Source organism: Metopolophium dirhodum, chromosome 5 (assembly GCF_019925205.1).
Source record: "Metopolophium dirhodum isolate CAU chromosome 5, ASM1992520v1, whole genome shotgun sequence".
NCBI classification, from domain to species: Eukaryota; Metazoa; Arthropoda; class Insecta; order Hemiptera; family Aphididae; genus Metopolophium; species Metopolophium dirhodum.
Genome location: NC_083564.1, coordinates 38769867 through 38797446, shown reverse-complemented (window position 1 = coordinate 38797446; position 27580 = coordinate 38769867). Strand labels below are relative to the sequence as shown.

Here is a 27580-nt window from a genome sequence, read left to right as displayed (position 1 = left end):
TTTAAAGACCCTAATGACATCAGACATAAATATTATATTGTTTTCAAAAATCTTTTTCTTTTTTTTTTAACATTTATTTGGATATATACAATCTCTAAATAATAGTTATAATAAGCATATGCGCTGAATTACAATTGACTTTAAAAAAACGTGAGGGGAGTAGTTACCCAGCAGTAACACTCGACGTGAAATTTCGAAAATCTTAGTTCGTTTATGACTGTAATACCAATATCATTACCATTGGTAAAATGCAATTGAGAGCCTGTTCTAAAGTCGTAGTGTATAGTGGTTTGAACATTTTTTAGAACAGTTAACTTGAATAGTTTTTTATTTTTTTTATGGATTTTAGAAAATATGAGGTGAGCGTAATGGAGTATATACAAGATATAAGGTGGAATGTACAGCACATATTTTTGTGAATACAAATTTTTTTTTCCAACAAAACAATTACCATTTGATCAATCGATGTTGACACTTGGTTTTGATTACACTTTACAATGTATTATAGCAATAACACAAGTAGTATATTCGTACTTTCTGTCATAATATATTACTATATTGTGTCAATAGTTTAAAAAAAAAAATAATAATAATAATATATATCACGCCGTGAATCGCAGTGGATAAACGAATAACATACAAAAAACATCAACTACAAATTTGTTTCAGATAAATCATAGCTTATAATTATTTACAAGGTAACTAATAGTAATAATCTTAAAGTGTACGAACCGCTCTAATGACCTATAGCCACATGCGTACATGAGTAGGTATGTGGACAGCAGTTTTATGATATACTATAATGGCAATATAGCTGCAGGACGTGTATAATAATATTCGATGAACTATTAAAATATATAATATATAATATAATGACTGAATATGTGTCAGCAGCGACGCGGCCGGAAACGCGCGCGCGCGTGGCACTCGGATTAGTCGAGGACGAAGGTCGTGTGGCGATTGGCTCTCACTCTCACTCTCAGAACGGCTTGTATGGGGCTGCTGCTGCAGGTTTGTAACCGGCGGAAGCGTATCCGCCTTCCTTCTTGACGACGGCATTGAACCCGCTGTAGTCGTCGGCGGTGTACTCGACGGTACGCGTGGAACCGTCTGCGTCCAAAAGGCTGTAGAAGCCTTTTACGTTACCGTTGCCATCGCTAGACTCTGCTTGGCTCTTGACGTCGTAAGTGGTCGGGTCATTCACGCTGTACACGAAGCTGTACGGTGTTGGCGCGTTGGTGGGTTCCACCGGTACGTAAGCCTTTGCGGGTGCCACTTGGTAAGCGGGTGCTGCGGCATAAACGGTTGCCACCTGGTAAGCGGGCGCCATGTGGTAAGAGGGTGACAAGTGGTAGGCGGCGGGTGCCGCTGGGTAAGCCGGTACGACGTATTGGGCTAGGGCGGATGACAAGCATGTAGCGAAAACGATCAACTGAAATAAAAACGTCCATTAGATCTCGACGTCGGTCAGAAAAGGTTGAATATTCCTTTGTACAATGTTTTAAGTTTATTTTTTTTGTATTCTAGCCTATTGGTGATTTAACTCTAATAATTTATTTGCATAGTATACGACAATCCTACAATACTTAACCATATTGCACATAAAACGAACATGCAAATAATACAAAATATAATAATCCTAGGTGCACTCTATTATGATTGTAATAAAATTAACTATAAGACTTATAAAACTATATTGTTTTGGTTTTTACTATACCTTGACAGCCATGGTAATGTGTTTGTATTGCGTGTTGGTGCTAGTAAACTTAAGATGAACGTGAACAATTATCACGAGAACTGTCAACTGATAAACGGTGTCTCCAACGTCTCTGTATTTATGTCGAATGCTCACATATTGTCTTGTCCCTCCAGGCTTTTATTTCTCCACGTACGCACGAACCGGTCGTACCATAAAGGAATTTTTTGTTAGGAACGTATAATATTACATACGTTTATATTCCTTATAAATATGGGTAAAATTAAGTAATCTGATCTAAAAAACACAGAATAAAATAAAATATTTGATGCTGTAATGCATTGAGCCATTTTCTTAGTCTATATATTGTTATATCTATAGCTTATAAATATTATTTATGTCTTTACTAATAATAATTTTTATAAATGGTATTATCAAAGTGCATAGAATGATATTTCTATTAATACATGCATAATAACAGCAATGCACTTTATACATCCGATTTTTGTAATTTGGTTATTATTATGTCTATCTTACTTATTTAATACTTACATAATGTTTTTATTCGTAGAATAAATCTACACATAACAACTATCATAGCGATGGATAGAATGAGAAAACTTTATCAGAAGGATTAATTTAAATAGTCATCTATTAAAAGCATTAGCTCTAAAATATTAGAAAGCTGAGGTGTATAAACATTAGTGCTATAAAATAATATGAACAGAGTTTTCCTGTAGTAGGTAGCATAATCTTCAATGACATTGAATCGTACATAGAAATTCCACGTTAAAATACAGATGGAAACTTGTCAAAGAAAATATTTTTGGACTGTTGATTTATGATTTATGACTCTTATGATCATAAAACATTACGAATTTAAAATTAAAATATATTATATCACCTTATATAACATCATACATTAAAATTTTTCTTTTTATCTTCATGAAAAAAAAAATATGGTGAAAATTTACTTAGTTCAATTAGTAAAAATTTGCATGTAAATTTAATATCATGTATAACACATGTAAAACTATATAAGTAAACTCAATTGATTCACAAATTAATCCTTAAAGTGAATAAGATTTACCCAGACGTCTGCTTTCAATTTAATCAGTAAATATGCTGAAATGCACAGAGCATCATAATAATTTATGGTTTTAGTTTACTTGCTTGGTAGTAATTTTGATGACTAGTGCTTGTACATATTGTTTGTACCTATGCTTCAACTTTTTATTCTGACTTAGAGTTATATTTTTATATATATAAAATGGGATATTTTTCAAATAATGTTAGTACTAGAATAAGAAAATACCAGAATTTGGAAACTTTTTTCGTTCAAGATTTCGATTTAGCTTGAAAAGTATACATGCAATGTCATGACCAAAAATATACCTATTTGTAAACAATATTTTTAAACATAAATTATACGAGCTAATAACTTTCATAGTATAATAATACGTATTCGTTTATTGCGATACTATCGCGGTAGTATCGTGTAATTATGTACGTAAATGACTTTTCGATGTCATATATATATATCAATTAATTACGACGATTTTACATGAAACAAAAACGTCAACATTTTAGCCATGGTCGATTTTGCTTTATAAATTATAATAATATATGATAATATAACGTCCATAAAACTATTATTTTTTTTTTTCATCATACGATCTCTATCATTTTAGAGGTTGATCTATTTTTTACACAAAATAAATTGTTGTCAACGATACAATTATTACAGATTACTGTTACACCTCCATTTGTTTTATGGTACCGTTCACGCCCCGTAATATCGTCACTCGGGGCGGTATAATATACTTCTTTACGTCTGTTAATTAAATTTTAAGAACAACAGTTGTACATATAACGTACGTTCACCATACACGCATTATATTAATTTTTTTTTAAAAATTGTACACAGACATAATACATAATATTATGCACTACACACATAGAGAGGGAAAAAAGTGTAACAACTAACGTGTTATAGACGTGCGTCTGTGTGTGACTGCAGCACCAGTGTAATACACGCAACATATAATATTATATAGTTTATCGTATCGACTACAACCGATAATGTAAATATAATGACATTATATTATATCGTTTACGCCCCATTTATGTATACCGGTTGGGCGTCAATCATATTTGACCGTTTTTTTTTTTCATTTTCTTTAAAATAACAGTTCCACGCGATCCGGCTACCGACCTGCAACGATATAATATAATATTATAAGACAAACAGACTCTATATAAGAAATATGACCTCAGAGTGATCAAACGAGTGTAATGGCAGCACTCGTATATAATTTGCTATTGTGTAATATTAATGCTCGAACGAGCATGCGATGACGATGAATGGATATCAAATAATCATAATATGTATATAATATAATACACGCGTTAGTCATTAAGTAACAATAATAATAATAATATGCGTATGTGTATAATAGGTATATAATATTACTATATAGGTTAGTGTGGGCGAATTAGTATAATCACTTATAGAAATAGTTGAGATGGAATTTATATGGGGACTGGTTAAAATCTGTTCATAAAATATGTAATAGATCGATATGCGGATCCGAAATTTATGCATTACGTATAATCCTTAAAACATTATAAGCTTAGGTATTTAACTTAAATTCAACAGAACATTAACGATGTGACAGACGAAGTCGTAAATTGGTTCAGAAGATGACAGTGCAATACTTTTTCCTTTCTCATACGTGCAACATAGATAAAACGCATTCATGTAAAATGATTCTTTTAGATTCTGAGTGGAACGATGAATGTATTGATTTTACAATGATGTGTGTTTTTTTATAAATTTTTTTAAAATTTTTAAAATTTTTTTTTGTGTCTTTCATCACCTTTTAGGACAGTAAAAGTGCTTGTATTTTCTTCAACAGTATCTTTTCTGATAGGAAAGTGAATCTAGTTGGTACTTAGGGGGTCAAAAGTAAATATTTCCCAGGAGTTTTTAAAAGCACCGTGAAAAACAAAAGAAAAATTAAGAAAAAACGGAAATTTTTACGCAAAATCTGTTTTTGAGATAGTCGATTTTGGTTTTTGGTGTTACTCTAAAACAAATCAACGTATATACATGAAATTTTCACTGGTTATTTATGTTTGCATTTTCCATACAAGATAAAATTTTAAAAATATTTTGATTTGTTTTGAACTAAATAGGAATATTTTCAGTTTTAAATTTTATTAGTATTTTTTTCTATGGATGTTTTTAAAACTTTATTTGTTGGGTAAAAAAGCTTGAAAATTTAATACAAGGCGCCTACTATATTGTTAAAATGATATTTGAAAAATATTAAAAATCCTTAGTCACAGTTTTATTTATAACCATTTAAAGTTCAAATCTTGAAAATAAATTACTTTATTCACAATTATATCATCAAATATACTTGGTAATATCATAGGCTGACTGACCGTTTTCGCTCAGAATCGTTTTTTTTATAAAATGATATTATATCATTGAATTCAAATTTAACACCATCCATTACAGTGACCCACTTGTAACCTACTGTACAGCAGAGCAACATCCACTTTCCCACCTTTCTTTTTATAATTTTTGAGTAATCATAGCGAGTAAAATCACCCAATACAAAAATTATAGAGGATAACATTTTTGAGGGTTTGATATATCGGTTATATATTTCATTATTATTTGGCTTTATTTCGACTTAAAAAAAATTTAAAAATTAGTTGATTTAGTAAATTATTTTTTTTGAGACAATATTTAGACAAACCTTACCCTTGAAAATATTATTCTCTATAATTGTTGTCATAATATTACTCAAAAATACAATAAAAATAATTTTGCTTGAACGCGTTTTGTCTATGCAGCGCGTGGGCTACAGAGAAAAAACAAACAACGCACTGATATCCTCATAAATTTAAGTATCAAATCATTCTAATCCTGTTAACTATATACGGTGTACAATAGGTGGAGGCTGGGTGTTGATCAATCATGTTACTACTCTTACTTTTCCATTTAGGGCAAAGATACCTATACCATATAATAATACTGTTAAGCAACAATAATTATTAATTAAAAAAAAAAAATTTTAAATACAATAGTATTTAAATTATGATTTTGTAAAAGTATCTAAAAAAAATAAGAGCAATATCAAAGCATAGTGATAAATAAAATTAGAATAATTTGTTTCAATCACCTAGTTATCAGATTGGAGGTTAAAATAATAATAGATATTAATGGATATCTATAAAATTAAAATTCTATATGCATTTAGTAATAGAGTATGTTTTATAGACATAGCAGGTGTCCTGCCATCTTCATAACTTTTTAGTAACTCTATTTCTTTTCAAATCTGACATTTTCATATTAATAATAAATACAATACATTTTTTTTGTTTTTGTATTCTTAAATTAAAAGAAAAATATACAATGTAAAATATTACAATTACGGCCTTGCGTAACTTTAAAAATATTTGTATTATCCGTAAAAACGTGTTTGACAAAATCACAATACTTTGTGGAAACATCTAATAATTAATATAACCACTGTGCACCTATAATGCAAATTTAATATATAATAATACAATGTGTAATAATATATACATACACATATTTTAAATTTCTATTTTATTAATAAATAGATTTGAATAATATTATGTCTAAATTGATAAGTAACAATATAATATTACAATTATTTTTATAGGAAAAAATATGTGTAGAATTTGATTGTTTTAGAAATAACATTTCATGGAATATTGTCGTTCGCTCATTTATTTTATTGGTTTCGAATTGAAAAGCTTATCCTGCATATATTGTAATTGTACATTCTATATATATAACAGAACTAATTTTTTTTTGAGAACAATTCAGTGTAAAATATTTCTTACTGACTACTATATTATACTGATGTAACTTTTATAATAAATTATTTTAGTTCTTAAAAATATTTTATTTCAATTTAAATATATAAAAATATTCCACTGTTGACCTAAAGTGAATAAACAAATGATACCTACCACATTCAATTTATTTAACATTTGTATCTGATGTAGCTAAATACAAAATATATTATGCATTGATAATACAATTTAAGTATCAATGAATAAAATAAGTTTCATTCAGGTATCTTTTTACTATTAAAGTAAGTAATTATACTTATCATTATATATATATATATACATATTATCCCCGGTAGATTAAAAAGTTTAGTTTACATATGAGTATAAAAATATCGTGTACGCCAAACTAAGGTGTGTCTTATAATTTGAAGTTATAATGCATTCATTTGATTAACGCCAAATACATGAATCCAACAAAAGTACTTAAAGTTGATCACATATTTTTTCGCTCATTATATTATATCAATTTTAAAACATTTTACGAGTGGATGAAGTGTAGGTTTCAAATATGATCATTTAAACTATATAGCGATAAGGATAAATAATAATAAACAAAACACAGTGATATTCAATAAATACACATAGATATATATTTACACAATAAATACACAAGTCGTACCCATTGTCTTATATTATATTAATATGGCATGGTATGACTTTGCAACCACGGTTCAATATGAACGCAATGGCGCAGAGGTACACAAAGAAAACATGAAAAAAAGAGGTGAAGAAGAGAGTTGGTTTACATGACTAATGGAATTATTAGTATGCTGGTTTGTATGCTGGCTTGTAGGCCGGGGCAGAGTATGCGGGTGCTGGGTAAGCTGGGGCGGCGTAGGCTGGTGCAGAGTAAGCTGGGGCAGCGTATGCTGGCTTGTAGGCTGGTGCGGAGTAGGCTGGTGCAGAGTATGCTGGCTTGTAGGCTGGTGCAGAGTAAGCTGGTGCAGCGTAAGCTGGGGCCTTGTATCCACCTTCGTTCTTGACGACGGCGTTGAAACCGTTGTAGTCGTCAGCGGTGTATTCAACGGTACGGGTGGAACCGTCGGCTTCCAAAAGGCTGTAAGATCCCTTGACGTAACCGTTGCCGTCGCTGTATTCAGATTGGCTCTTGACATCGTAGGTGTGTGGGTCGTTTACGCTGTATTCGAAGTTGTATGGGGCTGGGGCGTAGGCGGGCTCTGGGGCGTAAGCCTTTGGTGCTGCGTAAGCTGGCGCTGAGTAAGCGGGCTTGTAGGCTGGGGCAGAGTATTGGGCGAGGGCAGAAGCCACACAAACGGTGAAGATGATCAACTAGAACAAAAATCAAAAGTTGTATTATTTATAAGAACATTATCAATCAGTTGTGTAATTCAATGAATATCTATATGGTTTTAAAATAAATAAAAAACATGCAAATATTTTACAAATAACTGAAGAATATAGTATGATATGGTTAAAAAGATCTATAGGAACTTTCAATAAAGTTATAATAGAAATAAAGAGATTTTTCTCATTTTTAATAAAACTGGATGACATATTAATTTTGAGTCGTAAATATATTCGATTTGCATGAAAGCTAAGTTGACGTAAAATTTAAATCGCGTTAAGAAATTAATCGACAATACGAAACTGTACAACAATTTTTATCTTAAAACCGAACTTAAGATTGAAATATTATTTGGAATAATTGTAACGCGTCCTGTTGGTAACATGTTTCTTACCTTAGCGGCCATTTTTGTGAGTGTGTTTGTGTACTGTTGAGATACTAGACACTGAAGTTAATGGAATGAACTGAGTGATGTTTGGATCATGCTAACCGTATTTATGCTAAAAGTTTAGGGGGTTTTCAAATAATCCCTCCCAGACGGTGACGCGTGCTGCTACCGTACGTGGGTGTGCAAAAATACTAATATGGCGTAAAGAAAAAAAAATAATAATAAACAAGAGCAAACACAAACGCTCACACGCGTATACGAGAGAACCTTCACCTGGTAAACTGGTCCAACGTATTAAAAAACCACTCCCAAACAACAGGTTTTGATACAATATTTATATCTATATATAGGTCGAGTGCACGTGAGTTACTATATATTATATTATATTATATTACGAACGCACTACATACGTCGTTGTCACCGTGATTGTATTTTCTTCATTGTCGGCGCGAAGGCGGCTTACGATGTTTTTCTTTTAACCCTAATTATTACGTGCGCGATATGACCGCCTCGGGGAGACATTTTACACGCACGCCGCCATGTGTGCGTTTGCTATTTATAATAATATTATATGAACCGAAAAATAATAATGCAACAAATTGCGATCGTAATATTAGATACGACACACAATAATAATATGTCTCATAATTAAAAAAAACTAAATCTAGTAGCTTACAGCAACCATCCGCCCGTGTTGTAGTAAATATAAATCGACTGTATAATGATGAAATTAACATGTTGATACACATAATAATATAATATTATTATCACGTAGAGGCACCTTCATATTATATCGTGCAATATTTTTTTTAATTAGTTCGGTCATAAATTTACGGTTACGGTAACATTCATATCCCGTCGTAATATCGTTTTCGTGTTGCGCATACATTCCAACGAGGAATTTAAAATATGACAATAACGTCTATGAAAATATTCTATCGTCGTGGGGATGGCCACTAATATCTGCTTCGACGGCGGTGGCGTTGCCGCATCTTTGGCCCAGCCACGACTAAAGACAATTTATAGGTAGGTAATGCACAGTATTATATTATATTGATGTATTACCACATAACATGGTTTTAAATACTGTTGTGTTTAATATTTCAATAATGCGTAGTATTAACAATAATATTGTGCCCTGCATTATTCACCAAAGAGAAAGTAGAGTATTTAGGTGCACATATAGAACGATTATACCGTAATTATAATTCATTTGTTTGTTTGCATATCAAAATATTATGGTAACATTTGTTATATTAGCATTATTTTTTTTTTTTTTATTGTTAACGTCTTTTTAATGTATAAATTATAACTTCACATACTATACAATCTTATATAATAATCCACGGATATAATATTATATTGTTATGGAAATCCAGTTGAACAATAATTATAATTTATTATAAGTAAATAATAACAAAATTGTACAAACCTACGTACGTGGTACACCTCTATATTATATACTTTCCATGAAATTATTATTTAAATATAAACATAGATGTTTTTATTCGTCGTAACATTAGATTTATACGTATATTTAAATACACTATTAGTTATTACTTAAAACTGTTTTACGCATAAGAAACTTAAATATATTTTATATCATTTTGGGCACTTTTCCACTTATCCAATATTTGTGAATGGTCAACATAATTACATAATAATATAATTTAATTATATAGACATTTTCTTTGGAGCATAATATTCACTGTATAAAATAAAAAAGTGAACAACAATAATATTTATAGGATAAAATTACATTTATCAATATCGGGTTACGAGAAAATTATTTTGTCATATCCATAACTATCCATAACTATTTGATCTGAAATATTGTTTTATGATTTTTGATGCACCAAGCATACTCATTCCCATTTTTTCCTTTAAGTATACATGTTATGAAATTATGATTTTTGGAACTTTTATGTATATTTAATGATAAAATATTCAATTTTTTAGATTTTTAATAAAATGTAAGGATAATGTAAGTATCCTATGGTGACACAAACTTCTTTTTTTCAAATAAGAATCTATAATTTTTACTGTAAATTGTCATACGGTTGGTTTATTTTAAAATAACTCATCTGATTAAAAATTGATATTAAACAGGTAAAATTTCATTCTGATTTAAAAAAAAAAAACTTAATATCGATATAGGTAACTTCTTATATCATAGAATTTAGACCATAAGTATAAAAAATTCAAAAATCAAAGTTTGATGAAATCAGCCATGGTTGATTAATTAATATGTATAGGCACTATGTAGATTACATTTTGTCTAGTTATAAGATATATTTAATTTTTTTATATTTTTTTTTTTTATTTAAAATATTTAAGTAAATATAATTGCAATAAAATATCATAATGGTAGGTAAATGGTATACTGTATGTATATTGTCACCCATTCTTACTATTCTCGTTTTATAGAAGCTGAACTTTGATAAATGAATTAATATTTTTTTTATGTAAGTATATGTAAGTATCTAAAAATGCGAAAAATGTAAATTAAATTAAATTACGATTTTCTTTCTTATTATAAAAAAAGATTAGATTCCTGACATTAAAATACAAATTGTTGATCTATAAAATACTTCTTAACGGAAGACTGCTATTAGTATTTGTTTTTTTTTTTGTTTCCGTTCAAAATCTAAAAATATGTAGTGATGTATAAAGTATAATTATGAGCACCACTCATCAATACTGATGAAATTAGGTATTAATAGACAATTTACTAATCTATCTAATGTAATGTATTTTGTATTTTATATTACTACTCTGCTTTATAGTTTTAGACTATAATATAGATTAATTTTATGTACTGTATAAATTCTTGTAAAGGACTTCGCTCTTTAATAAATAATAGGTAGCTATTATTAAAAACACATTTTTTATCTCTAAATAACACTTTATTATATATTCACTTATTAGTTGTATACTTGTGTAACGTTTTATCATTTAATTATTTAAACAAATTGAAAATGGTAGTTAAGAAGAACCAGAGAATGCATTAGTAAAATAGTCCTCATTGGTCGTTAGGACGTTGAACGTAAATGTTATGATACGTCATGTCATGTATTTTAACTTTTAAATAATAAAATTACAATCATCGTTATATTATTATAAAAATAAAAAAATATTCCGAGGCTTAAGTGTACATAATATATCAATAATCAATTGAAGTTATAAAATAATTTCAAGTTGTTTGAATTGAGAAACTAAAATATATTTGAAATATAATTACGGCAGTTTAAATGGAAGTAACAATGTTTTTTTTATCAATCCATATTTGGCAGTTAAGGCACATTTTTTGTTACACTAAGGTAGGTAGTTAAAAAAAATATAAGGACCGGTTTCGTATGTAAGTAGTAATATTTTTATTAGAATAGTTTCAAATAGCTTAAGATTTTCATATACCTACTTTGGTAAATACTTGATACGTTCTACTACATGTGCCTTATAGGTTTGAATACAAATTCAGTAGGGCAAATTTAGTTATATTTATTCAATAATTCATTTTAAATGACTATGTATTGAATTTCGATCGTCGTCAGTCTACCATAATATCAACTAACATTACATATATTTTTGTTTTTGGTTATAACAGTTATTACTAAGATTATTATTACTGAGGTTTATATTCTGATACAAATTTAATAATAAAAAAGAATTTATTACGTAAAAATATGGTATTTAAATAAAATAAAGGAATTTAAAAAATATTATCTTTTTATCAATCAATTTAGCTATTAATAACACATTTTAATAGTTGTAGGTACTATAGAATGTATAGGCAGTTTGATAAACACTCAATAAATTACCGCTGACAAATGCTTTATCTAAACATCTATCAGCAATATAATGACACGATATGTAGTACTTTCTAGTACATTATTTAAAACATGACGCATCAAAAACCCGTCATCTTGACAAGCTCTAATTTATTTGAACCGTAAATATGTAGTAGATACAAAATTATTGTGGTAAGTGTACAATCTTACAAAAAATATCAAAAAGTGAAAAGCAAAGCAGAAAATTAAGAAAAATGAAGTATAATCCATTTCAATAGAAATTAAAGGAAATATAATTGTACAGAAGAATAATTTATCATCCTTCTATAGTGTTCTTTAAAAAAAATGAGCTTCCAAATAAAAACCCTGGTTATAACTTTACAATAATTTTATTTATGTATTTATATTTATTTTATATAATATGTAATATAGAATGAACACGAATAAGCTTATATATATTATTCAACGCTTGTGTTAATTATTATAGAATGGATAATTACCTAACGTGAAGTTAGGAAATAATAAAAATTAACAATTTAATAAAAAATTTAAGTTCCTTACTACATTTATTAATTTACTATCAACATTAACACGTCGCGCCGCGTCGTTCTCACGTTTTGGTTACACTTGCGTATTTTTTTTTATTTTTTTACTTATTTCAGTTCACCGTATATGATTTATGTAATACAATAAGTTATAAGGGATAAGCAAAAAATACGTGTGAGAGACAAAATCTTATTTTGAATAGCACATATTCAATAAGAAGATAAGAATAATTATTTTATAAGTGACATAATAAAAATACATGATGATTAAACAAAAGCAACTTTTTGAAGCCATATGTTTATCTACGTCTCATTATAATCGATTAATAGGTTATTTTCAATTAACGATAATCGTGGTGCATAAAAAGTAACCTTTAATGTCTACTTAATTACTTAATAGTACATTTAAGAAATGTAAAAACACGACGACTAAATAATTAGTATACTAATATAGTAATATATTTATAACTAATAGTACCTATATAATATGAATATAGACCAAACAGTTAAAGTAAAATATTTGAATCGCTACTAAATTTGTCAGAGAAACGTGATTTATAAATATTTAACTTCATATTTACATACTTTTCAACTTACCTATATTTGAACTAGTGAATAATAACTGCAATAATAAGTTATTAAGATATTCTATATATTATAATGAGCACCCAATTATGTTAGGCCATTGTTTCAGTACCTACATTAATGTACACTAAAACATGTGTAAAGATACAAGTATAAAAACTTAATTGTATCCCTATTGAAGACTCATCAAATATAGGTCTTAGGATGAATATGATATATGCATAATAATAATAATATATAATATATATTAGCATAAATTATGTTTGAAACTATATATTATATAGTTGTAATGAAATAACAAATGTTTGATTTAATTTGATTCACTATTTATTTACAAAATAAATACAACGATGATATAAATAGTTGGTGAATAATGAAGATTTCATGACAGTGACATGAAATAAAAAGAAGAAAAACAAGAGTTGGTTCACATGAGAAAAGTTATTAGTATGCTGGTTTGTATGCTGGTTTGTATGCTGGCTTGTAGGCCGGTGCAGAGTAGGCTGGTGCAGAGTAAGCTGGTGCAGCGTAGGCTGGTGCAGAGTATGCTGGTGCAGAGTAAGCTGGTGCGGAGTAAGCTGGCTTGTAGGCAGCAGATGGGGCAGAGTTCTTGACGACGGCGTTGAAACCGTTGTAGTCGTCAGCGGTGTATTCAACGGTACGGGTGGAACCGTCGGCTTCCAAAAGGCTGTAGGATCCCTTGACGTAACCATTGCCGTCAGCGTATTCGGATTGGCTCTTGACATCGTAGGTGTATGGGTCGTTTACGCTGTATTCGAAGTTGTATGGGGCTGGGGCGTATGCGGGCTCTGGGGCGTAAGCCTTTGGTGCTGAGTAAGCAGGCGCTGAGTAAGCGGGCTTGTAGGCTGGGGCAGAGTATTGGGCGAGGGCGGTAGCCACGCAAGCGGCGAGGATGATGAACTGTGAAATAAAGTTTAAAATATTACATTAAAAAATTCATTTTGCAATCACTTTAATGGTTTTTACATTTTAAATTGTTTCATATAAAAAAAGCAAAATATGTTTTAAAATATCAAATACGATAATGTTAACTTACCTTAGCGGCCATTTTAGATTTTTTTTTGTGTTTGGTCAAAGTATTCTATGACTGTGTACAGAAATGAACTGGTGATTATAGAGACCTGAGACATGGTATTTAAGCTAAAAATTTGTCGCTGCATCCCTTCCAGACGTACATGGTGAACAATGTATTCTTGGGCAGTTACTGTATATCACGTCGAACAAGAACCGGTTGAGGCGGAGACGCCCGTGCAGTATACATTTTTTTTAACACATTTAATTTAAATAGTGTAAATATGGTTCAAGTTCGTTAAAATACATTAATTTTTTCACATTCACGATCTGTTTAAAATAAATTAATTGATACGCCCCATCGTCGGAGTGGCACGTACTAATAATATGATCTCAAACAATGTAAACTAAAACGCGAGCGTATAATATTGTCGACTGTGAAACAGGCCTTTTATTGTATCCTTCAAACGGACGCGTGTTACGTACCCGATTGTTTGATATTTCATATACTTTTCATCATTTTATAGTATAAATTATAATCCGTTTTAAAAAAAAAAATAGTTATCCAAATTTTTAATGCCACTATTATACACGGTTTGGTAGTATTCACGAATCACAGATAAGCGTTACGATTGGTATATTATTATATTTTGCCGATGTAACGGTCATCGGATCCAAGAACAACCTTTTCACTTTTTAATTCATTAGTGATTTTTATTAAACAAATTCAATGATCATCAATCACGCGATTCGAGTAGGTGTAAAAACGAGCTCGGTTTGGTGCGCGCCGCTCGTACACTGGTTTAGCAGCAGCGGCGTACGAGTGGTTGTTTTCCTCCACGACGACGGCGCGGCGTTGGGCCAACAGTTGACGTAGTAAATTCTACGAATTACTTAGGTTTCGTCGGTCTTTTACGCGAGCATGTACCATCGATAGATCAGAACTGACACTTTTGCGTCATACGTTTACTCAGACCAACGTTTACGTTGTTGGTGTGAATATTTATAATAAATTATTTTACAATTATTATAACATTTACCTACTTAATTTATTATAAAATCTATGGTGAAATTGAAACACTGCAGCGTAATTGCGTGTTCTATTCACTATCTAAGGTACAACGTTTTGCAATACGAACACGAGTAGGATTTGAATATATAATTCGTACAAGTTAATGGCTGATTAATTTATGTGATACATTTGCCGATATTTTTGACACGTTAAAACGTCGAGTCTTCATAAGATTTTGAACATCAGGGATTAGCTCAACCAGTTTGCAATATTTATATCAAAATGCGATGATCTGTATGCCTATTTCCAACCTGTTATATTATGTTACATCATAGACATGCATACGTTACCTGTTATGCCATACAAATATACTATTCCTTTGACAATCTTGCATCGATTTACTGAAATTTGATATAATTATGAATACAATAAAATATATTAGTTTGTAATAACGATTAATATTATTTAGTAACTATATGTAATTGGTTGTATCTGATTTTAAATTAGTAACTATGAGATATTTGTACAGCGTACAAATACTTTTAAATTTCATCAATACAAAACAACTTAAGAACTCGGAAAACTGTAAAACAGGCCAAATATAAAAACGTATAATATGAAAACTAAATATTATTTTATAATCACTAGACAATATTTTGTTATATCTTTTGGGGTCTGGAGAAAAAAATAAAGAGAAACAATAATTATGTGTGTGTGTAGGTACAATATATAAACAGTATTGAAAACGATTGCATAACAAATTTTTGTGAACGAGCGGCCACAAAGCATAATATGAACTAACATATTATACGATGCTTATATTTAGTATGGGAAATAAAAGAAAGAACATTCTTTGCATGTTGTCAAGACATTATTTTGGGTGTATGCAATGGTGGGTGTTCACACGTGTTACTAAACTGCTATTGAATTCTAAAAACTGTTTCATCACTCGACTCCAAATAAATTAATTAATACATTTTAATTTAATTTAAGTTTCGAAAATTGAAATTTACAATAAATTAACATACTTAACAAAATAATTAAAATCCAATTAAAGTTTAATTATAAGTGATAAAGTTTTAAGTTTTCGAATGTGCATAAATAGGTGTAATAATATAATGCATGAAGCATGATTGTTATTGAGCCACATGTCATAACAAGTTCATGATAATGTATTCCATTATGTTTTTCGGCATATTTTTACAAAAAAAAATATAGCCTTTATTTAAATCAATACTTATATTAGGAATACGATTTAAAATCTATTCCAACCAAAATAGTTTTTTTTGTAATATTATATTACATACTTTATCTTTATTTTTTCATTTATTTCCATACTAGCTACCTTTTTTTATTATAAAACTATTATAACATAATTTATTATACAATGATAACTATATCATAAATTAAGAGTGTTCAACACTGTAATGTACTATAATTTATAATAAATATAATATGCACAACTATTTCATGGCGAAATACCTCAACTGGGAGGTCTCTTCACACTGTAGATATTCTTGACATTATTGTATCTAATATTATTTATAAATTTATTTTATAGTTCAACGTGAATACTGATATGAACAAAAATTATGTTAAAAAATATATAATATATTCTAGGTTGAGCGATTAATGTAGGCATAATGATGTTTGTTTATTTTTAAATTTTAAATTTGTTGTGTATCATCGTCTGGAACAGTACTTATATTTTCAACTTTATTTTATAGTACACAAGAGGATGTAAATGGTACTTTTGTCAAAAGTAAAAAATTTCTAAGTAGGTACCTATCTAAATTATTGTTCATACTTGAAATTTTGTTGTAATACAAAAACGAATAACCGTGTAATTTTCGTCTAATGTTTATATCATGGTTACACAAAATAATTTGAAGCTATTTGTTGAAACATTTTTTATTTTTATTCAGATTGTTTTCCATAAATATTGATGGAACAGAGTTATTGCTTTGCCAAAAGACTTGAAAATCTTATACAAATATTTTATACTAAAACCATGCGTAAGTCACTGTGGCAGCAAAGTAAGCGTGGCGGTTAAATATTGCCGCAGAAGTACTATTATTGGGGACTTAGTAGTTACGTTATATTTACTCTAGCATTATAACAACAGTGACCGTAGTTGGCAGTCATATGGGCAAAATGTAGAGTTTGACATTTGGTTGGTAGGGGGGGGGGTGCCTACTTACTATCATAATATTGAATGACCTTACAATTTTTAAGGGGAGGGGATTAGCCCTTCAACCCCCCTTATTTGTGTATATTTGACAATAGGTTTTGAACCAAAAACTATGATTATAAGTATAAATATGTGTACTATTGGTATAGTGTATACCTACATTATCAACAAGTAAAAACTGTATTATAAATAAAAAAACACAACAATATACAATAATCAATACATATTTGTATGCATATATTTACACAGTAATTACATTAGTCATTAGTATTTTTTTTATATTATAAATATGACAATATAGTGGTCATGTTTAAGTTTTCAACCAAGGTTCAAAGTGAACACTGTATAATTTTGATTGAAAATTAAACGAAGAAATTTTAAAAAGACTAAGGAAAGTCACATACACGACTCAGCAAATTAGTATGCTGGCTTATAGGCTGGAGCGGAGTAGGCTGGTGCAGAGTATGCTGGTGCGGAGTATGCTGGTGCAGAGTATGCTGGTGCAGAGTAAGCTGGATTGTAAGCTGGAGCAGGTGCGCTGTAAGGGGCCTTGTAACCTTGGCTCTTTCCTACGATTTTCTTGACTTCAGCGTTGAAACCGCTGTGGTCATCGGCGGTGTATTCGACAACACGGGTGGAACCGTCGGCTTCCAAAAGGCTGTAAGATCCCTTGACGTAACCGTTTCCATCGCTGTATTCGGATTGGCTTTTGACATCATAGGTGTGTGGGTCGTTTACGCTGTATTCGAAGTTGTACGGGGTTGGGGCGTACGCGTGTTCAGCTTGAGCGTAAACGTGTTGCGCTGGGTATGCTGGGGCGGCGTATTGAGCGAGTGTGGTGGCCACGCAGGCGGCGAAAATGATCATCTGAAATAAAATAATTGAGGTTTAAATAATGATTTTAAAATGGACTACGTTTTTAATGATTTATTTAAAACAACATAAGTAAAGTACCTTAACAGCCATTTTAAGTATTTTATTTTTGATATGTGCTTTGTGTGCTTGTTATTTGTTCTACCGTTTGAAACTGATAGATGTTCACTATTGATTCTCTGTTTTTATGGTCACTGCTATATGGTAAAAATGCATCCCTTCTAAATAATTGTATTTGTTCATCATATTATGTGGTTAATTGTATTTGAACCGGTTATGTACAACAGTATTTTTTTTATTTTTTTTTTTTGTTTTCAAGTATTGAAGCTCAATGTGGTTACCGTTCTTTACTAGCTAAAGAATCCTTTCTAATTAGTGATTTGTCAGATGGCAGTTTAGGAATACTTTTACTGCTCTATAAAAATCATATACGTAATGAGTGTCGAATTTACCAAAAGTTTGGTATTTCCTCATACTCTGTAATTTTATTATATTAAATACAAACCATTGCTATAGAACCAATATTTTACTTTTTAAAGTTTTTTCTGTATTATAATTTTTAGATTCTGAGCAGAGCGATAATGAATGTATTGATTGTACAATGATGTAATAAGTACATATGTTTTTAATTTTTTTTTTCTATTCATCTTCATTTTTTGATGCTGCGAAAGTGCTTGGAATTTTAATTAAAATATATTTTTTTTACTAAGAGATGGTCAAAGATGACAATGCTCAGTATTTTTTTTAATGATTAGGAAAAAGCACATCAACAATTAGAGGAAAATAGAATGTCTACGCAAAACCAGTTTTCGTAGAAATACATTTTTTTATTTTGGTATAATTCAAAAAAGAATAACCAAGTAAATACTTGAAATTTACACCGAATGTTAATATCATAATTTTCCAATTATTTGTGTTTTTTTTTGAGCTATTTATATACATTTGATATTTAAATTTTTTTTTTATACATATTACGATAAAAAAAATTTTGCTGACCAAAAAGCTTGAACATTTTTACAAGATTTTTATAATAACCTAGTTTATCCGAAAATCAAAAAGTTTAAATTTGGACGAAATTTGATATTTAAATATATGTAGAATAACACTTGAAACTTATACGTTTTTATAATATATTATATACACATTGACATTTTTATAACATTCAGGTTATTTGTATGCTACGTATTGCCTATTTATACCATGGACTTCTTCATACCGTTCTACGATAACTCGGTATTGATTCAACATAATAACAATTATATATGATATAAATATTATATTTTAGGTAGGTAGATACTATTGAAATAATTAAATATTAGTAATAAAAGAAATGAAATATTTTTAGATAAAATGTACCCAAATTACTGTCTAACTAATAGTAGTAAAAATAATTATTATTGCTACTATTGTCTATTATGGCAATATTAATATATTATGATAAAATATATTTAGTTTAATATAGGATGACAGGCTGTCTTAGCTAAGAATCGTTTGTTTTTATACAATGATCTATTACTGAATTCAAATAACTTACAGTGACTTACTCAATGATGAGGTAAAATCCAAAACAACTCTATTACAGCATAGTGGTTACCTATTTTTCCACGTTTTTTAATTATATTCGATACAATTTTTTTTTTGTCAAATATCCAATTAGAATTTTAACAAAATGTCTATAAAAAAAAAATTTGCATTTTGTATTTTCAGGATTTTAAGGTTTCCGCAAGAACAATTTCCCTAGAATTTTCTATTTAATCTTCAAGTTTTAGCTATATACAAAAAGATATATTATTGTATATTTTCAATGACAGTACGATTTGCAAAATACAAGAGCTGATAAAAAAAAATTGTGCCAATTTATTTGTGGTATTTTTGAACTACTGTTAGGAGGATTCCTATATTAACTTTTCAAACTTATTGGCCAAGTATATTTTATAAATATAAGTAGGTACATAGAAAAAAAAAATTAAGAAAATGTGAAATATTCGTAAAAAGCTTGAATCTATTTTAAATATTTTGAAAATTTCAGTCAGTTTAGAAAAAAGTTATTTATTGAACAGTGGAATGTTTCAGGTTTCTGTAAATAATAATTTTTGGACAAAATATCTAAAATGATCTGATTAGAAATCATCATACTATATGTGAATATCTATGATTTAAAGTTTTAATTTCAGACGCTTATAAGTTATAAAACATAATTATATGCAGTTACGTTGAACTTTTTGATTATATTTTTGATAATGATAATGCATGAAGAATCTTGAACTAAATTCTCAAACCTTAGGCAGGTATGTAATGTGTATATTAAACATTTTATGAATTTGTAACTACAAAATAGTTTTCAAATGATCGTGATTTTGATAAATTACACTTAAAATTTGAATTTTGAATACTTATAAAACAATAATATAACTGTGACTGTATTTTCTATATATTTTTTTATTTTATGAAATAATAACTTATAAATTTATGAGGAACTATGTATTTTCAAGATTTTTACACACAAACAATAAATAATTAAAACAATTTAATTGTCCATAAATCGAATAAAACTGAAAAAAGTCCAACATTTAAAATATCTATAAATATATTACTACAAGTGTCAAATATTTTTAAAATTATATAATGTCTACTAAATATTTATTCAGACATTCGGTAAAAATGTCAAGTTTCTATACAGTTATTAATGTTTGAATTACTTACATCAAAAACATGTTTTGCGTAAAAATGTAACAAATAGATCAAATTTGCTAGTAGAAACCACCCTTGAAGTTGAATAACAAAGCATCTCTTCTAATACACATGTATAATATACATACACTAAAAAAACACACACATAATTGCAAAACTACAGTCAGGGTACTATCAGAATATAATATAAAATATGAAGAATTGTTGTTTAGACAATCCTCATAAATCGTCATTTCTGATACATGTGGAGTCTTGACTTTGATTGTGTGATTGTATTTTACATTAAAAGTATATTGTGTAGGTATTCAAATACTTTTTGCAGCATTTTTTTTTGATTTTTTTATAGCTTGATCACCAATTGATGACTCGTAATATATAAGGTTTGAAATAAATATAATATTTACCCATAAATAATATATACATGTATTATATCAAAAAAATATAATATAGTAAAGGAACCTTTGATGAAATAAAAAAATCTATGCACAGTATATGGTATTTTTTAATAATCTATTTATTTACAAAATAAACACATCGATGAAATGATAGTATATTATACATAATATTTGGTCAGTGAACAATGATGATGAATATTCATATGACGACTAAATGGCCGTCACGATCGACGATGAGACTGTCGATGGGTGTGGGTGGCGATAGGGGAAGTGGTTAGTACGCCTTGTATGGCGCTGGCTTGTAAGCCGGAGCTGAGTATGCGGGTGCTGGGTAAGCTGGTGCAGAGTAAGCGGGTGCAGAGTAAGCTGGCTTGTAGGCCGGGGCGGAGTTTTTGACTTCGGCGTTGAAACCGTTGTAGTCGTCGGCGGTGTATTCAACGGTGCGGGTGGAACCGTCGGCTTCCAAAAGGCTGTACGATCCCTTGACGTAACCGTTGCCGTCGCTGTACTCGGATTGGCTCTTGACATCGTAGGTGTGTGGGTCGTTTACGCTGTACTCGAAGTTGTACGGTGTGGGTGCGTAGGCGGGTTCCGGGGCGTAAGCCTTTGGTGCTGAGTAAGCGGGCGCTGAGTACGCTGGTTTGTAAGCGGGTGCGGCGTATTGGGCGAGAGCGGTGGCCACGCAGGCGGCGAAAATGATCATCTGAAAATAAAAACGTATTTTATTAACAGTCGAAAGCATAAAAACCTAACTCTATAGACTCGTAAAACACAAACACAATAACATTAAATTATCATTATTATTATTATAAAACTGTATTTTTTTATGTATTATATTCGATCAGTAAAAATAAAGTTTCGGAACGAAGTGTAGCACACATACCTTGACGGCCATTTTATATTTTTATATTTGATGGTTTTGAACTGAGCTGAGTGTGTGCTATTGGCAGGTACGTATTTGCGCTGTGTACGACTGATACTGTTCACTCTAGATTCTCCGTATTTATGTTGAATGGTTATTGTAATTTCATCCCTTCCAATCTCCTTATTTGCTGAACATTATATATTACATTATGTTTTTACTATAATATATAGAACCGGTTATATAATATGTAATATATTTTTTACGGATGGTTACCGCCCTTACGCTAAAAAACCTTTCCAATTAAACGATATGGCATATGACATTTTTGGAGCACTTTTACCGTTCCAAAAAATGTTTTATATCTTGATTTAAACATTTGTACTTATACTTTTTTAATAAACTACTCTCTTTTTTGTGTATGCCACATTTTTTTTATATTTATTTATAATAATATTGCATTAATATATAACAATCATTTAATATTATGTATTGAAGTCAACATATGTATTTTTTCTTTTCTTTTTTAAATTTATGCGATAAACTATTCTGATCATAAACCTAGAATTCTAGTAAATATTATGCTGGTAAAATAAAACATGAATCGTTTTTAATTTATTATGTTTTTATAATAAATTATTTCTTCGAGTAACTAACTGTGTATCAAACACAAATTTCATAAAAAAAAAAAGTTTTAGTAGTATTATATATTATTTCATTAACGTCTCGTAGGTATACGGTATGCTTGAATATAATTGATTGTTATTTTTTCAACTGTTGTATTTATTAATTAGGTAGTTATTGCATAAATATGTATCTTCGTAGTTATATGAAATTAATTGTTTACGCTCGTCGTCTAAATTATATAATTGGTATTATAAGTATACATAGGTGTGGATCCCGAACTTAAAATGTATTATTTTACCTATAATATAAAAAATATATAAGAGATATGAAGGAGTAAAGGACTACCAATTATGACTAATTAACAATACATTTTGAATCTAACTCTATAACGCATATGGGTTAAATATAATGTTAATGCTTTGATTTCACATACTATACGTACTATGTATAATAAATTAAAAACAATAATATATTTTAATAACTAAAGGGGTTGATCAAATATGATAATAATTATAAATTATTAACGAAAAATATTTTTTTCTTTTCTAATTTATTCTTAAATTATAAGATTTAAGATTTTTTCATCTACGAAGAAATGTAAGTTTATTTGAGTAATTACATTTTTTAGATAGCCACTTAATTTTCTTTGTTTTACCATTTCCCTAGGTGTAAATACCAAAAGTTAAATTTGACAAATATATTATGAGATCGATTACTTTATGAAAGTTTAATAACATTATAGTTTGTTATTTATGTAATAATAAACAACGATACGTTTTTTAAACAATGCAGATGATGCAGACTGATATAACATGTGTCTATTAAATAACACGTTATCCCTATATCTACAATTTAATTTTCTAATACCTACTTGATGAAGATAATATATAACCAGAATTCAACAGTAAAACTAGTACCTAGGTACCAATTATTGGTTTAAACAATCGATTTTTTGCTCAAATAAATGTATATGTATAAATATCAAGAAAATGAAAATAATAAATAATATTCTGTTATAAAATAAGACAATAATATAGCTAGGTATAATATTATAATATTAACTATATTATTGGTAATTTCAGCCTGAACGATGAAAAATTAAGATCACTGGTACACAACACTGGTAGTATTTAATGGATAATATATAATATACAATATGCATTTGAATACATTACAAAATGTGAATGCATAATCTGTAATTATACTATATGCTATCCAATTGATATATAGGTAATAACACCCATCACTGATATTATTAATTTTGACATAATATTAACTCGATTAACACGCACGCTAATTAATACAATATTATGATGTATGGATATTATAAACAAGTTGGTCAATGGTTATGTCGTATACATAATATAAGTATTATATTACTAGCTGATTCTGTGCACTTCGTTACCCGTTAAATGTACAAACTGTATATGACTCAAACTTTGTTCAATGCCTTATTTAATATTCGGTGTATGATGTTCTAGATTCATCTTAACTTTTATGTTGCCCGGAATAAAAATTCTTAGTCGCAGTAGTATATTATCGGGTGGTCAATCTACCTGCGGTAGATCGCGGACCACGTGCAGTTGGTACGTAAGTGTATGATTTAACTCTAAAGTATCAAAGTTATACCTAGTTTGTCGTTTTTACTTAATTTCACCTACGATTAACCACCGATACATAAAATATCAAAACACAGCGTACAAAAAAATCAAATGCATTGAACGAATACACTGTTTTCACGGCAACCAATAATTATTATTATTTAATAGCTTATAATAGCTTTAAAACCCATGGCAACCATTTATAAACAAAAATTTCCACCGTAAATCTCTAAATCCCCGTTTGAGCACATCCTCTGATTGGACCTAGGGGGATGATTTGAGAATCTAAACCATTCGAGGCGTCACCCAAACGCATACAAAAAAATTCATTCAAATCGGTCCAACCGTTTAGGAGGAGTTCAGTCACAACACACGTACAGTATAGAATTATATATATATAAAGATAACTTATCATTTGATAATAATATAATAATAATAAATATTATAAAAAAATCGTATGATCTCAATACTTTGAAAGAATCGATTCAAATAATTTTTTTTGAATAATGTTAAATAAGTGATTATTATTATTATTATTATTGCTATAGTTATTTGTTATGACATATATATATTTTTTTTCCATGATAATATGGTTATTGGTTAATTACTTATATATTATCGTTTTTGTATTTAGTTTTTTAGACTTTTTTTTTAATTTTTTAAATTTTTCTCTCTGTAAGAACCATCTTCGTACTTCAAGGAATATTATAAAAAAAGAATTAGTGAAATCGGTTCAGCTGCTCTCGAAATTTGCGCTTAGCAACACATTCAGCGACTCATTTTTTATATTATAGATTATGTGAAATAATTCATACGATAATTATATAAAATTAAAATTTACAGCGCATACGGGTAAATATAACAAGAATTTCACGTATTATTCATTGGAGTGGTGTATAACAAGACTATTTGCTAGTTGATATAATGTTATTTAAGCACAGTGAAAACATACAGTAAGAGTATTATAGGTAGGTATATAAAAAGTCATTATATTATGTTCTCATTGTTTATTTTTTTAGCAAAATATTCATAAAAATTATTTATTTCATATTTTCTTTTCAATATATAACTACAATAAGAGAATAAATTCTATACTACATACATGAAGTAGTTATATGTATATCATAGTAAATATCCCGATATCTGTAAATGAAAATTAAATCATCCGTACAAAAGTATATAAACAACAAAATAAAACTCATAAATAAGTCTCTGTGTTTATATGCATTAGTAAATTTTTGAACACCGAAACCTTTGAACCCTTCATCTTTTAAGTTAAGTAAGGCAGCGTTTCAATGGAATAGGTATAAAATGCCTAGACAAATTTCCTCGTACAGTAGTCGTACCGCTTTTGAGGAATTAACGTCCAATATCCATTCATAGTATTATATACTTCATAACTAGACTTATAAATTGTCCATGTAATATGAATATCACATTGATATTTATTCCATTTTTAAACGCGTAACGATTTTATTTTTAACTAAACTAAAAAAAAAAACATTATAAATTTTATTTTGAATTAAACAATAATTATAAATACATTGAGCCATGGTAGTTATTAAAAAACTTATCGTTAATCAATCAACTTACCTATATCTACGTCCTACACGTTTGAACCCGAACAACTGACCAGTATAATACATAAGTTAAAAGTTTACGCACCTATACTTATACCAATAGCTAATAATTCGCGTAATTAAACACAATTTTGAGTTTCATTATCCAATATAACTTAAATTTAGTTTATCTGATACAAAATTCGTATTTCAGAATATTTCTATATTCTATAGGTAGTAATATTATGAAATTTAAATATTTATAATGTGCATTTATACGTTGTCTTCCATGTTTATACCCATCTCCAAATACGCTCGTCAAGTACCTATATATTTACTTCTCTCTCACCTCGTGCCTAAAGCTTAAAATTGGTAAATAGTAATTCAATTTTTAAATATTATTTAATAACCTTTAAGAATTGACTATTACATTTCCGAAGAACTTGAAAACAATTGTTTCAATTTTTTTAACTCAAACATAAGTAAACCAAGAAATATGTATCATGTGAATTATATAATTTAACCGTGTCAAACATATATATTACTAGGACAAAAGTGGTGGCACTTCCTGTGTAATACACAAAGTTTAACAGGGATAACTGATGATTGGTGTAATTAACTAACTGTTTATATCAACTAATAATAAATAAATAAAAAAAATTGATAAAAATAATATTTATTACATGGTGTTAGTTACTACATCTGTCAGTTGTTTTTGTTACACTCTGTAGTCTGGTATATTATTCTGTTATTAATTAATTATAATTCTATATAATAAGAAAATTGTATGATAATTATTATTTGTAAAATTAACAAGAATAAAATAGTGCACACATTCAAAATATAAAATGTATACAACAGCTATATGTAGGTATGCTTATTATTTCTTAATAATAATTGCTCGTTGTATATAGAACGTATTATACAACATATTTTAAAAAGTGGATTGAATATTTAATGATACATAATATTATTCTGTACCTATGATCGTATGGAGCCATAATATAGAGCCATAATATACATTTTCAAGATTACTAAACATTTATCCAAGCTGTCCATCTTTAAAAATAATTACACAATTATTAGTATAGGTACATTTTAACGGGCTCTCATCAATTATGCATTTGGAATAAGAAAATGTAAAAAGTTACACCTTAGGTCGATAGCATTTCAACCTACTGAGTTGGGTGTGTTTATACGTCATGAATACTTTTTTGTTCATTTTGCGTAAGAATGTTGCGCACTTAAATAATGCTTCGACGTGATCTTCTATGCATACCTATATAACATTGATTTATGCTAGCATTTATGAATGTTATATACTATACGTTTATCAGCCTGTTTCTATTACATAAAACTGTTTTAATTTACATTTAATTTTGTCGCTCTCGTTAAAATCCGGCATCACCACGGTGGTATTATCTATTCTGTTCAATCGGCCAGAATCTCAGGCATTTACACACACTATGCATACACATAAATATATTATGTTAATATTTAATTAACAGATCTACATATTACTATTATTAT

The 27580-nt window shown here is 28.9% G+C and overlaps 4 protein-coding genes across 6 annotated transcripts in view; 1 reads left to right on the top strand and 3 right to left on the bottom strand.

Annotated features, from left to right (window-relative positions):
• Positions 1 to 27580, top strand: part of LOC132944552 (Kv channel-interacting protein 1-like) — a 482905-nt gene that overhangs the window by 111442 nt on the left and 343883 nt on the right. The window lies entirely within an intron of this gene.
• LOC132944573 (cuticle protein 19-like) lies at positions 524 to 1859 on the bottom strand. Its single transcript, XM_061014008.1, has 2 exons — positions 1718 to 1859; positions 524 to 1432 (listed from the first exon to the last, which is right to left on the bottom strand). The coding sequence occupies exons 1-2, from the start codon at positions 1727 to 1729 to the stop codon at positions 980 to 982; spliced, it is 465 nt and encodes a 154-aa protein (XP_060869991.1). The 5' UTR covers positions 1730 to 1859; the 3' UTR covers positions 524 to 979.
• Positions 7163 to 8455, bottom strand: LOC132944567 (cuticle protein 7-like). Its single transcript, XM_061014001.1, has 2 exons — positions 8296 to 8455; positions 7163 to 7885 (listed from the first exon to the last, which is right to left on the bottom strand). Exons 1-2 carry the CDS (start codon positions 8305 to 8307, stop codon positions 7358 to 7360), a joined length of 540 nt encoding a protein of 179 aa, XP_060869984.1. The 5' UTR covers positions 8308 to 8455; the 3' UTR covers positions 7163 to 7357.
• On the bottom strand, positions 13512 to 22444 carry LOC132945732 (adhesive plaque matrix protein-like). The gene is made up of 7 exons (XM_061015485.1): positions 22285 to 22444; positions 21679 to 22104; positions 18667 to 18730; positions 18397 to 18434; positions 17869 to 18309; positions 14265 to 14309; positions 13512 to 14128 (listed from the first exon to the last, which is right to left on the bottom strand). Exons 1-7 carry the CDS (start codon positions 22294 to 22296, stop codon positions 13652 to 13654), a joined length of 1503 nt encoding a protein of 500 aa, XP_060871468.1. The 5' UTR covers positions 22297 to 22444; the 3' UTR covers positions 13512 to 13651.